This window comes from Taudactylus pleione, unplaced genomic scaffold, assembly GCF_031769625.1.
Source record: "Taudactylus pleione unplaced genomic scaffold, aTauple2 ptg000366l, whole genome shotgun sequence".
NCBI lineage: Eukaryota > Metazoa > Chordata > Amphibia > Anura > Myobatrachidae > Taudactylus > Taudactylus pleione.
Genome location: NW_028284767.1, coordinates 3,622,654 through 3,637,013, shown reverse-complemented (window position 1 = coordinate 3,637,013; position 14,360 = coordinate 3,622,654). Strand labels below are relative to the sequence as shown.

Here is a 14,360-nt window from a genome sequence, read left to right as displayed (position 1 = left end):
GGCTCGGTGACGGAGTGGTGACAGGGAGCATTCCAGAAATCGGGGGAGTGTTGGCCCCATTTTCTCTGCATGCCGAAGCCAGTGGTTGCGTCCTTGGATGAAGCTTCACTGGCCCCAGTAGCCTAAATTTGCCAGACGTCCTGAGTCACTAAGATGTCCGATGTTCCTGCAGTTGATCCGATGGCTGCATCTTCAGATGCAGCAATAGTTCAGAGAAGCTGGCAGTGGGTGTCTTTTAACTTAAGACGCCACCTGCGGCTTTTGCATATTTTAACACAGTTGCAGCGTACAAAGATGCAGCACCTATGCTAGAGCGTCCATCTCTGAATCTAGTACAGGACTTTTATTATGTCATGTTTACTTGCTTATATTTTAAGAATTGTATGTGAGTGCAATTGGGATAAACCGTTGTTTTGGATGTCAAACAGAGCTACACTATCAGTCCATCTCTTTTCTTGGTACAGCAAAGACAGAATCGGGAGAAGTAATGCAAGTAATTACCATGCTGACAAAGAATCTGTTATGGACCCTAAGACCTCGGTAATCTAGTAAGAATTGCAACAGGAGGGCGTGAAGGTGACCGATATATCTTCCATATGTCGATGGGGACTCTTGTTGCAGATTTTGGAAAGCACCAGAGTATCAGTACCATTTAGAATTGCTAGACTATGTTTTGTTTATAAATCATTATGTTCAAGATCTCTGACTACTAGACCACCATCAAATCTCTCTAGAAAGGAAAGAAGAGCCCTCAAGATACTTACTGAGGATACCTCCATTGTCATCAAAAAGGCAGACAAGGGGGGGGTTGGTTGTAAAGGATAGGGCCGATTATTTGAAGGAGGCCCTTAATCAGTTGGGCGACCGTTCATTTTATGAGGTCCTCTCCTACAACCTGACCACTGCTTTTCTCTCGGAGATTAAGATCCTTCTGGATGCAGCGCTGACCAATGGGGTCATATCTAGGGAAGTCCATCGGTTTATTTTCAATCCACACCCGGTGATCTCTATCTATTACCACCTCCCCAAAATTCATAAAACTCTTGATTCACCTCCAGGACGCCCCATCATTTCGGGCATTAACTCACTTACCTCAAATTTATCATTTTACATTGACACCTTTCTTCAGCCCTATGTTCCGGCTCTTTGTTCGCATCTTCGGGACACGACTCATTTTCTCCAACGCATTCAGTCTTTTCAATGGAAGTCTTCCTATGCCTTCCTAACTATGGATGTTAAGGCTCTTTATACGCATATTCCACATCAGTTTGGCATTGCCAATATTTCTGCCTGCTTGTCCCGAGATGACGACCTATTACCGTACCATAGGGACTTTATCTTAGATTCCATTTCCTTTATTCTTTCTCACAATTATTTTTTGTTTCAAAACACTTTTTATCTTCAAGTCATGGGGACGGCCATGGGGACCAGGTTTGCACCGAGCTACGCGAACCTATACATGGGAGAGTTCGAGGACCACCTTGTGTGGGGGAGCGGGTTTGCTGCAAACCTGGTTTTCTATGGCCGTTACATTGACGATCTATTTTTTATTTGGGATGGGGATCTATCTTCTGCTTCTGATTTTGCTTTGTCTCTCAATACTAATCACTTTAATCTTTCCTTCACTTATCAATATCATCCGTCACGTATGGACTTCCTGGATGTGACCCTTGAGGTCCGTGATGGTATTATTCATACTTCCAACTTTACCAAACAAGTGGATACACAATCATACCTACATTTTAAAAGCGCTTACTACCAGCCTTGGAAAAGTAACATCCCCAAGGGGCAGCTGATGCGCCTACGGAGAAATTGCTCCACTTTGGAAGCTTTTCAAACACAAGCATCCGAAATGGTTACCTCCTTTGAGAGAAGGGGTTACCCCCCACATATCTTGAAGAAAGCCTTAGAGAAGTCTCGAAGCTAGAGAGATTATATCTACTATACCCTAATGAAAAAGATTCGTATTGTAATAAAGAAAAGTCATTCAACAGAAGTAATGTACCGTTTATATGCAAATTTAACAACAAGCATAAGGAAATTAGGGAGATTATCTTCAGAAACTATAGAATTTTACAACAAGATAACATCCTAAGGAATGTTTTACCCTCTAAACCGGCTGTGATATACAGGAAGAACAAATCCCTAAAATGTATTCTAGCCCCTAGTTATTTAAAGACCGATAAAAAGAATATATCAGAGACTCAGTTCTCTGAACATAGAGAACAGTGGCTACCAATTAGACCTCCGGGTTTCCACCGGTGTGGAAAAGGGAGATGTACGATGTGTACACATACACATAAGAAAACAACCACTATCCCTTTAGGCACAGACCAGGACACTTACACGCTGGTTAGTTTTATGAACTGTGATACATCTTATATTGTTTATCTCATTACCTGTGGTTGCGGTCTGAAATATGTGGGCCGCACCACGAGATCACTTAAAACGAGGTTCATGGAACATTGTCGTAATATCATTAAAGGTGTGAGAACACACAGTTTAACTTGACATTTCTTAAATAAGCATAATAGAGATCCTCAGACTTTAATGATAGTTGGACTCGAGTCCATTAATACAACGTCTAGGGGTGGAGACAGATTTAGGATATTATGTAGACAAGAGGTCTACTGGATGTTTAAACTGAATTCACTATACCCGGGTGGTTTAAATGAATCAGTGGAATTTAATTCCATCTTTTAGTTCCTGCTTAACCAATGAGTTTGAACAGACAGACAGGGTGTCCATCACCGATTTCCATCTCTCTTTTCACCTGTATTTCACATCATTCCTTATTCAAGACCCTATATTTATGTCTATGCAGGAGTAGAACTAACCCACCCATTATTAATATTTATTTAGATTATCAGGTTTCTTTAAATTGTTATATGTTTAATAACTTAATTTATTTATTTATTTATTTATTTATTACATGGGTTCGTTATAAATAGGAATCACCTCTGTATGTTAATATTTTTAGGGGGATATGTTATTTAGCCGGTTCCGATCTTCTTTATGAATGGATAGTTTACCATTATTGAGTAATAGGGCATTGAATTGGTTTCCCTCTTATTTAGAATAATGGATAAGAAAAGTAATTTATTAGTGGATTTTTCTTTAGAACTAATACATGAATTCATGACGTCAGGTGTGTTGATATCACATGACCGCGGGCAACTGGGTGGTCCCCGAGATAGATAGATGCCGAGCGGCATGTGGAGACACGTGACCGCTGATGCAGCTAATGACGTTGGTATGTTTACATCACGTGACTGCCACCATCTGGCAGTCCTGATGCAGACGTACGCCGAGTGTGTTTGCACCATGTGACAGCTGACATGCCTAAATCATTGGCTATTACTTTCGGTGGTTCCCGTGACTACATTTTAACATCTGAGTCACGTGACCCGGAAGTATTGGAGCGCACGTATGCAATTGACTTTGTAAGAATTATATTACTTTTGTATAATAAGAACGAAATATGCTCTCTATGTTTATTCAAGTTCTCCTAGATTATGTGCATAGTAATCTATATGAATCTATATACGGCTTGGTTCAGACCAAATAGGGTGTGTACAGCTGCACTAATTTTGCAATCACTAATAGGGTATTTAAACCCCATACTGAGAGGATTGCCTTATTGAGCTCCTGACGAAGTTGTGGGGGGTTTCCACAACGAAACGTGTTTAGCACCCCAGGACCTATTAGCACCTCAGAATATCAGGATCGAATTGGAAACGTATTTGGGAAGTTCCGGACCAGCACCATACATCTTTACCACCGTTTTCCATTAAAGCTGCGGCCCCTTTTGGCTAACTGGATAAGCCACAAACAGGATCATCTCTGCGGGCTGGTAATATATCAAACATTGCTGGATAATCGTCCGGATTGCCCCTACCTTGACTCCGTTTCTTTCCATGCAGGTTGCTATTTCTTTTGTGACATTGTGATAATACTATTTGATTCCCACATTTTTAATGGATTACATGGACCAGAGACTCTTATGAATTGAGTTAACTCATCCATTTTTATGCCGGAATATCATTACTCTATGTGCTGCTGTTTTTTAACACTTTGTGATTGTTATTATTATTTTTATGCACTATTTTATTATTATTATTAAATGTTTATATTATGAACCAAGCCGTATTGGATTCTAATTAAGGGAGTTACTTATACTATATCATTTGTTATATTTCAGTATGTATAACATCTAAGTGTATTCTCATTAGATTTGGAGCTACTCAGTATATTTAGATTGGTATTAATTCTATTATTACTATTAGCGCTGTTCGATCTTTCTCTTTTTTTTCTATGTTTTGTTTATGCTTACTTGTCTTTGCCACTTACAGGAAGAAACTATAAGGAGGCCCCATTGTGTCAAGATAGTGCTAAGTATTTTCACAGATTTAAGTTTGGTAATAACGTTCTTTAGAAGGTTATGGTGATTATAATGGCTGCTTCCCTTACTTTTGTTGTTGTTCTTCTATCATATTATTGTATTGTACATCATTTACCAGAGAGATTAAATAAGACCGATGACAAATGACAAACTCAGTAGTTGAAGAATGCTTGCAACAAGAAAATAGCTAAGCAGCCTGATCTATATGTGATCTAGTGTAGACTATTTTATAATAATACATATTTACTGCTAATTACATTTATTTGGTGGAATGTGTGAATGCTGCACCTCACGACTTATGGCATGATTTCCAGCTGCTCACAAGCCGGCTGCATGTGTGGCCGACTTGCACGCTGGGCATTAATTCTTGGCAAACACTACCGTGGAAGGTGGCAGCTGTGTGCAAATGGAGGTTAGTCCACACTGCAGGTGACTTAACCAGAGGGTGGTTTATTAACCAGGTAGAAACAGGTAGCAGGATAACACAGGGTTAACAGCAGGTACAGGTTCTAAGGGGTTCCCAGTTGCAGCCAGGAGCTTTAGGGTTATGCTGGGTATTGTGGTGTGCTGGGTATGTGCACACTGTTTACTGTCTTATTCACAGTGATGGCAGGAGCGGGGTCTATATAATGTACTGCGGTGGTGATACAGTGGAGTTAGGGTCTCCGTGAGGCTTCCCGTTATATGGGATACTCATGGGCACATCTGTACACTCAGGATGCCAGAGGAATGAAAATGCACAGAAAGCGCATTTCGGAAGGTCGTTCCTCAATGGAGGGCCGCTGGGTCCTAGTGTCTGGCAGCTACTCTAAGTAAACAAAGGCAGCTCAGAGCGCACCTCTAACAATAAATGTAGATATTTTGCCGTATTCAGAGCTGGCTGCATCTATGCGGCTCAACCACCCCTATACTGTACATCCTCTTGTGAAAATAGCGATCAGTGGGCCTGATTCAGAGCCGGACGCTATTTGCGCTCGCTCAGTCAGAAAAAGGGGCCGGCTATTTAAATTGAGCGCTCGCTCTTTGCGGTCTGTTGACGTCTCTATGTCTGAGCGAGCGAACGAAACATGCGCTCGCTATTTTGTAAAGACGCCCCCTGGCCGCTCGCATCCTACGTCATCTCCGCTATTTATTTGATTAATCGAGTACATCGAAAGGCATCTGAACTGCTCGCAGTGCTTGTGGTAGGTTTATCCTACCGCAATCATGCGAACAGTTCAGGCTAAGAGACAACCAAGTGACGTGGTCGATGACGCTGCTTTGTTAATTATTCACACCCTAAAACGCCCGTTTTGACCGTTTGGCACGCCTGCGTTCGGATCTCCACTCCACGTTTTCGAGCACCTTCCCCTGTTACCACCCACAAACGCCTCATCCTGTCACTCAAATTAGCAGGCACTCGCTATTTGGCGAGTGCTCGATTTCCGATCGCACTGACTGGTTGGCGCATGCGCATTACGACCCATATGCATGCGCAGTTGTGCGAACATCATCCGGAGCGAACGAGCGGCTCTGAATCTGGCCCAGTGTACAGTACATTTGTACAAGCCCTATCCTTTGTGCGAAAGATCCTTCAGACAGATCTCTGTGTATGCTCACCTCTGAATAGCCTGCAATTCCCCCTCGCATGCTCACAACACACCCTCACAACACTTCAATCACAGGTAGTTGCTCTATGTTGTGTATACTTAGTTTGGACGCATGCATTCAGCGAAAAAAATCACAAGATCCACCCACAAAATAGACTTGAATGCAGCTCCAAATCAGACCCTTAGGGGGGATTGATGCTGAGTTGGACATACGTCAGGCTGTGAAATGTTAAATACCCAAACTGGTTCTGCGACTGTGCATGCCAACAAAACAGGTCACACATATATGTATGTATGCAGATTTGCTCGCATCTGATGCTTGCACTTGCTTGCAACTGTAGAGGCAGAACAGAGGAGGGAAGGAATGCTCTATCATGGGCAGAGTACAGTAACTGTGTCTTCACATAACTGCGAATAGATACAGACCTACATAGAAACGTACATATGCCTGCCAAGCAGTACCAATTGCGGGTACCCGAGGGCTGCTGCAGATACATGCTAAGAAGGATAAGGACAGTTGCCAGCACTAGATAACCACTTCTGATTGGCTAATTGAGGATTAACTGCTAAAGCTAATACTGTAGGTGCTATTTTTCATTGACCGTGCTGCCGTGCATATATTAAATGATGTTGGCAGCTTCTTTTAGCAAGAATTTTTTTGTACAGGAAAATTATATTTTTTGCATTTGTAATTTTTTTTTTTATTGAAACATATAACCAACTGCTTATTTCTCTGTAAAAAAATAAAAACAATGGGTATATACTGTACAGTAAGTGTATCTGAGAAGTGCCTGATGTAAACCTGGTACATATGCTACTGGTGCAGGCCTGTACCTGTCTTGCATATACTAGTGTACATAAACTGTAGTGATCGTGTTTCATAAATGCATTCAAACTCAACATTAGTCCCTTAAATAATTACTAAAACAAATCTACTTCTGACCAACAATCACCCAAAAAAAGAATTAAAACAGAATTTTGCTGAAACATGTACTAAACTAACAATGTCTACAGTATGTAAGCCTACCTTTCTTGTTTGGACAGACTCCTAAAAAGGAATGCAATACCATTAGAAAAACAATAGAGTACAGAAACATATATGTTACTAATAGAGATGTGCGGGTTCGGTTCCCAGAGATTCATCAACAACTGAATTTAGGGGCACAGAGTCCCGGTTTGGATATTCCCGCGGTTTGGAACTCAGATTTTAAAACAGAACTCGGGTTTTGGATTCCATGTTTACATATCAAAATTACATCACTTTAGCTGTTTGGTTGTTTTTAAATATAGAACCAAAATCTAAACCAAAACACAAAGAAGAATCCGGATCCAAAACCAAAAGACATCTCTAGTTACCAGGAACAGCGACCTGATTGCAGTTTGGCAGTTGAGGTAATTGTAGGTGGTTACTTTAGGGTGGGAGTAAGGTAGCGTTTGTGCCAAGGATGTTGCTAGTGATGAACAAAGTTGCATTAGATAAAACAAATATTGCTGCATAACTGGTTGTTTTACATAAACTGAAAGTTCTGCCAATGCAATCTCTACATTCTGTGATTGCTGGAGGGTTTCCAAATCCCTGGTTACCGAACCAATAAAAAACATCTAGCCACAAAAAAAAAAATATATAAATACATATATATATATATATATATTCTCCACAGGGCGGCACTCCGTGTAAAAGACGACCAAATGTGAGAAGATGCTGTCTGCAACGTTTCAGCGCCTTTTATTAGCGCTTTTTTCAAGCATAAAACACATACAAACATGTTACACTTACCAAACATATATAGAGCAGTTAGATACCATGCTGCACCGCGACATCACTTCCTGGCTCCAACCCGGAAGTCCACAGAGCCAGTAGTGACATCACATCCTCCCATTCAACAGTTACCATGGTAATCACCACGGTTACCAAATAACACAAATACAATGTGACCAAAAACACATATACAATGTAATATAATTATATATATATATATATGGTGTGTATATATATATATATATATATATATATATATAAACTAAAGGTTTGGCACTCCAAAAAAGAAGAAAGCAACCCGGAGCTGGTGCCCTCACAGAGATAAGTACATATAGAACAAAGGTGCGGCACTCGAGGCATTAATAAATAATTCAATCACAGGCCATTGGCTATATCAAGTTGTTGTAAACTGTCGTCAGGAAAAAATGTTGACAACAACTGAAACATTGATATAGCCAATGGCCTGTGATTGAATTATTTATTAATGCCTCGAGTGCCGCACCTTTGTTCTATATACATATATATACAGTCAGGTGCATAAATATTGGGACATTGACAGAATTCTCAGATTTTGGCCTCTATTCACCACCACAATGGCTTTGAAATGAAACAAACAAGATGTGCTTTAACTGCAGACTTTCAGATTTAAGTTGAGGGTAATTACATCCAATTCAGGTGAACGGTGTAGGATTTACAACAGTTTCTATATGTGCCTCCCACTTTTTAAGGGGCCAAAAGTAATGGGACTATCAACTCAAAAGCTATTTCATGGACAGGTGTGGGCTATTCCCTCATTATTTCATTATCAATTAAGCAGGTAAAAGGTCTGGGGTTGATTCTAGGTGTGACATTTGCATTTGAAATCAGTTGCTGTCGATTCTCAATATGAGATCCAAAGAGCTGTCACTATCAGTGAAGCAAGCCATCATTAGGCTGAAAAATCAAAACAGACCCATCAGAGAGATAACAAAAACATTAGGTGTGGCCAAATCAACTGTTTGGAACATTCTTAAAAAGAAAGAATGCGCCGTAGAGCTCAGCAACACCAAAAGACCCGGAAGACCACGGAAAACAACTGTGGTTGATGACAGAAGAATTATATCCCTGGTGAAGAAAAACCCCTTCACAACAGTTGGCCAAATCAAGAACACTCTCCAGGAGGTAGGTGTATATGTGTCAAAGTCAACAATCAAGAGAAGACTTCACAAGATTGAATATAGAGGGTCCACCACAAGATGTAAACCATTGGAAGGAAGACCAGATTAGAGTTTACCAAACAACATCTAAAAAAGCCATTACAGTTCTGGAACAACATCCTATGGACAGATGAGACAAAGATCAACTTGTACCAGAGTGATGGGAAGAGAAGATTATGGAGAAGGAAAGGAACTGCTCATGATCCAAAACATACCACCTCATCAGTGAAGCATGGTGGTGGTAGTGTCATGGTGTGGGCATGTATGGCTGCCAATGGAACTGGTTCCCTTGTATTTATTGATGATGTGACTGCTGACAAAAGCAGCAGAATGAATTCTGAAGTGTTTCGGGCAATATTATATGTTCATATTCAGTCAAATGCTTCAGAACTCATTGGACGCTGCTTCACAGTGCAGATGGACAATGACCCGAAGCATACTGCAAAAGCAACCAAAGCATTTTTTAAGGCAAAAAAGTGGAATGTTATGCAATGGCCAAGTCAATCCCCTGACCTGAATCCGATTGAGCATGCATTTCACTTGATGAAGACAAAACTGAAGGGAAAATGCCCCAAGAACAAGCAGGAACTTAAGACATTTGTAGTAGAGGCCTGGCAGAGCATCACCAGGGATGAAACCCAGCATCTGGTGATGTCTATGCATTCCAGACTTCAGGCTATAATTGCCTGCAAAGGATTTGCAACAAAGTATTAAAAAGTGAAAGTTAGATTTAGGATTGTTTAGTTTGTCCCATTACTTTTGGCCCCTTAAAAAGTGGGAGGCACATATAGAAACCATTGTAATTCCTGCACCGTTCACCTGATTTGGATGTAATTACCCTCAAATTAAATCTGAAAGTCTGCAGTTAAAGCACATCTTGTTTGTTTCATTTCAAAGCCATTGTGGTGGTGAATAGAGGCCAAAATGTGAAAATTCTGTCAATGTCCCAATATTTATGCACCTGACTGTATATATATGTATATATATATATATATATATATATATATATAGTACCAGTCAAAAGTTTGGAAACACCTTCTCATTCAATGGTTTTTTTTTATGTAAATTATTTTCAACATAGTAGATGAATACTGAATATATTAAAATTGTAAAAGAACACATATGGAATTATGTTGTAAACAAAAAAGTGTTAAACAAATTAAAATAGGTTTTGTATTATAGATTCCTCAAAGTAGCCCCCTTTTGCTTGGATGACAGCTTTGCACACTCTTGGCATTCTCTCAATCAGCTTCATGAGGTAGTCTCCTGGAATGGTTTTCCAACAGTCTTGAAGGAGTCCCCAGAGGTGCTGAGCACTTGTTGGCTGCTTTTCCTTCACTCTGCGGTCCAACTTATCCCATACCAGCTCAATTGGGATTAGTTCGGGTAATTGTGGAGGCCAGGTCATCTGACGCAGCACTCCATCACTTTCCTTCTTGGTCAAGTAGCCCTTACATAGCCTGTGTTTGGGGTCATTGTCTTGTTGAAAAACAAATGATGATCCCAGTAAGCGCAAACCAGATGGGATGGCACGGCGCTGCAGAATGCTGTGGTAACCATGCTGGTTAAGTGTGCCTTGAATTTTGAATAAATCACCAACAGTGTCACCAACAAAGCACCCCCCACACCATCACACCTCCTTCTCCATGCTTCACAGTGGTAACCACACATGCAGAAGCCATCCACTCACCTTCTCTGCGTCTCACAAAGACACGGTGGCTGGAACCAAAAATCTCAAATTTGGACTCATCAGACCAAAGTACATATGATATATATATATACACAGTAGATAGATAGAAACAGCTTACAAAGGATTCAGGACCACTATAGTTAAATAAACCACTCAGCCCATGACGTGGTACACACACACTGACTGACACACACAGACACACACGCACCTCTGTCACTAAAAAACATGATTGCAGCAGGCAAATAAATACAGGCCGCATGATTTATTAAAGACTCCCCTCCCCCAGTAGTGCCCTTTATACAATGCCCCTAGTACTGGTCCCCCTATGCAGTGCCCCAAGTGCCTCCTTTACAGTGCCCCCAGTAGTGCCCCTTATACAGTGCCCCAGTAGTGCCCCTTATACAGTGCCCCCAGTAGTGCCCCTTTATGCAGTGCCCCATATACAGTGCCCCCCTATGTAGTGTCACCAGTAGTGGTCCCCCTATGCTGTGCCCCCAGTAGTGGCCCGTATACAGTGCCCCCAGTAGTGGTTCCCCCTATGCAGTGCCCCCAGTAGTGGTCCCCTCTATGCAGTGCCCCCAGTGGTGCCCCTTATACAGTGCCACCAGTAGTGCCCCCCAAGGTTGGACTGGCCCACAGGGGTACAGGGAAAATCCCCAGTGGGCACCACTGCCTGAAGGACCCACCTCTTTCTAGGGGTGGGGCTAGATCATGGAAGAACTTAAGTGCTTGTTTTTTTTTCTAAGGAAACTACACCAAGATTAGCCTTCCTGCCAAACCCCTGTCCCCTCTTTTATGAAGGGGCTCTATTCTTTGCATGTGCTCTCTAATGGAGGTCCAAGTCACTCTGTTGTTCCTGGCCACAGCTCCTCTTGTGGCTGGCCATACCCCTTAACTTGGGCCCCTACCACTGCATTCCCTAGTGGGCCCTTCCTGTATCAGTCCAACAATGGCTGTCCTATGCAGTGCCCCTCACATATATAGGACAAAGAAAAAAAAAAGAAAAAAATACTTACCTGAATCCCAGCGCCTGCCACTGTCCGCTCCTCTGTCCTCCCGGCCCACTCTGCACTATGGGAGAGACATAATGACAGCTCTCCCATCACCCACTACGGGAGCCGGAAGGCGGAGCTCATGAGTGAACTCCAGGCCATGTCCGGCAGTGGAAGCAGCAGCCAATGAGAGTCTGCCTGAATCTCATTGGCTGCTAAAATAAACACAAAGCCACCGGGTAGTACGAGTGTACTACCCGTCGCTGGCGGCGGTGTGCCCGTTACTGTGTAGTGCGGACCACTCAAACTGCGGTGCGCACTACACTTACTGATCAGCGGGCAGGGGGGGTTTCTGGGTACTCAGAACCCCCCCTTGCGTGCGCGTATGACATTGGTTACCATTGCTGTCTTATGCTAGGGTCGGGGATTCAATTCCAACCAGGGACCTATCTGTGTGGAGTTTGTGTGCTCTCTCCATGATTCTGTGGTTTTTCTTTGAGTATTCCATTTTTCTCAAACAGTTCAAAAACATACAGGGGTCTATTTACTAAGCAGTGTTAGGAGACAAAGTGAAATGAGATAAGGTACCAGCCAATCCACTCCTAAGTGCCATCTCACAGGCTGTGTTTGAAGAATTACAGTTGGGATCTGATTGCCTGGCACTTTATCACTTTTCACTCTGGGTCTATTTACTAAGCAGTGTTAGGAGACAGAGTGAAAAGTTATAAGGAAGTAATAAGGTGCCAGCCAATCAGCTCCCAATTGTCATTTTTCAAACACAGCCTGTGATATGACAGTTGGAAGCTGATTGTCTCCTAACACTGCTTAGTAAATAGGCCCCTCTGTCTCCTAACACTGCTTAGTAAATAGACCCCACAGAGAGGTGACAAGGACTATTTTGAATGATTACATAGAACAGCGGTATCCGTTCAGAATGTCAACAGTTGTAATGTCGATACTAGAATGTCAACAGGTTCTGAATGTCAACAGTCAGATTGTCAACAAGCAAAGGTCGACAAGCAAAATGTCAGCATTCACAAAAGTGAACAAGGTTAAAATTAGAGATGTGCGTGTTCGGTTTCCATGCAAACCGTATTTATGAAAAAAACGATATGGTGACATTCTGGTTAAATGCCAACATTTTGATCAGGTCGACATTTGTGAATGTCGTCACATTATTTGTTGACCTAATGTCCATGTCGACAATCGGAATGTTGACTTTTCATACCACACCCAGAGCAGCAACTGGTTGACTCGCCCTTTGCAATAATTTAATATTATTTAAGTTCTAACAAGGAAATGTGCTATCTAAATAAAAGCAAGATACTACTATAATGTTTAATTCCACAATGTTTTGGTATATTAATGTCTCACTTACTTTTACTGAACTTTGCAAGAATACCTGTGAATTTTTCTTTAAGTCGCTTGAACTGTGTTCCTATTATGCTCATAAATTGGGCACCTAGAATCACAAAAGATGATATTTTAAAAGGTCATCAGCCATAGTGTACATCTCTGTAGGCAGTGTAATAAGAATCATTGGTGGTCAGTGGGTGGAATATCCATTCTAATAACTGTATTAAAATTTTGAGAATGGAGCCCACTGATAACGGCACCAGGAAATGCTGCTGAACAGCGCTGCAACTTTGAGGCATGGCGTCTGGTGCCGGGCACGCCTCCTCAGCGCATGACGTCATGACAATCATGCCATGGGGTGGGACGGGGCACCCAGCAACCGGAACACCAGCGCTGCCCAGAGCATCCTCGGGATGCCGAGTGGCACTGTAGCTGCGATTCTAGCTGTAGGGTACAGATCCAGGCATCCTGCTAGCCAGATACAGGGACCGTGGGTGAGCGGCAGTGCCACCCACAGAGCTCTGCGCTCTATGTGGTGGCATCGGCCACCCATAGCTAGTTACTGCCCTGCTGCTAAACTTGTCTGACAAGCAGACCCCTGTCCCCTGCATTATAGGATTGAATCTGACCTCCAGTGGGCCCACCCCATTGCATTTTCCTGGTGGGCCCTTCACGCCCCAGTCTGACACTATCCTGGTAGTAATTTCAAACGTTATTTTCCTGTGATGTTTATATAATGATATTCGCTTATTTTTGATAGCACCTTATCGGGGTGTGAAAACAAGTGAGTTATGTTTGCTATAAAATAATATGAGGGTAAAGAGATGAGAGCATTCAATGATTAGTAATTAAACTTTCTATCGTCAGATAATAGATGTGACCCATAAACTTAAACAAAATGTAACTAAAATAAACACACGAGACCAAGTTATGCCTTTTAAAAATAAGTGGTCAGCTTATTTTAGTTACAATGGTAGGTATGGTGGCAGTAGAATGACCGGCAAACAACAAGCGTTCACTTGTCTTAGGCCAAAAGGATATCACAACTTACAAGGGCCAACTATCCCAGACAAGGGCAAGTGTGATCTTAAAACTCGCAAGGGCCAACTATCCGTTTCAAAGCAAGTAGAGATGAGTGGTTCGGATTCTGTGGAATCCGAACCGCTCCGAACATTGGGGATCCGAGTCCCCAATGTTCGGGGATGCCTGACTCGGATCCCTGTTCGAGGCCGAGCCACAGTCTCCTGATGTCGGATTCTCGCAAGAGAATCCGACGTCAGGGCTCCACTAGTGTAGGGCAGACTGCTGTGATAGCGGTCTGCCCTACAAAGATCAAACACACAGCCGCCAGCGGCAGCTGTGTGTTTGTAATAGCA

The 14,360-nt window shown here is 42.3% G+C and overlaps 1 protein-coding gene across 1 annotated transcript in view; it reads right to left on the bottom strand.

Annotated features, from left to right (window-relative positions):
• IZUMO1 (izumo sperm-oocyte fusion 1) overlaps positions 1–14,360 on the bottom strand; it is an 88,944-nt gene that overhangs the window by 49,820 nt on the left and 24,764 nt on the right. Inside the window, exons 3-4 of the mRNA XM_088444475.1 lie at positions 13,007–13,090; positions 7,019–7,039 (exon numbers count right to left, since the gene is read on the bottom strand). Of these exons, the coding sequence (XP_088300601.1) occupies positions 7,019–7,039; positions 13,007–13,090 (105 nt within the window). The remainder of the gene's footprint in view (positions 1–7,018; positions 7,040–13,006; positions 13,091–14,360) is intronic.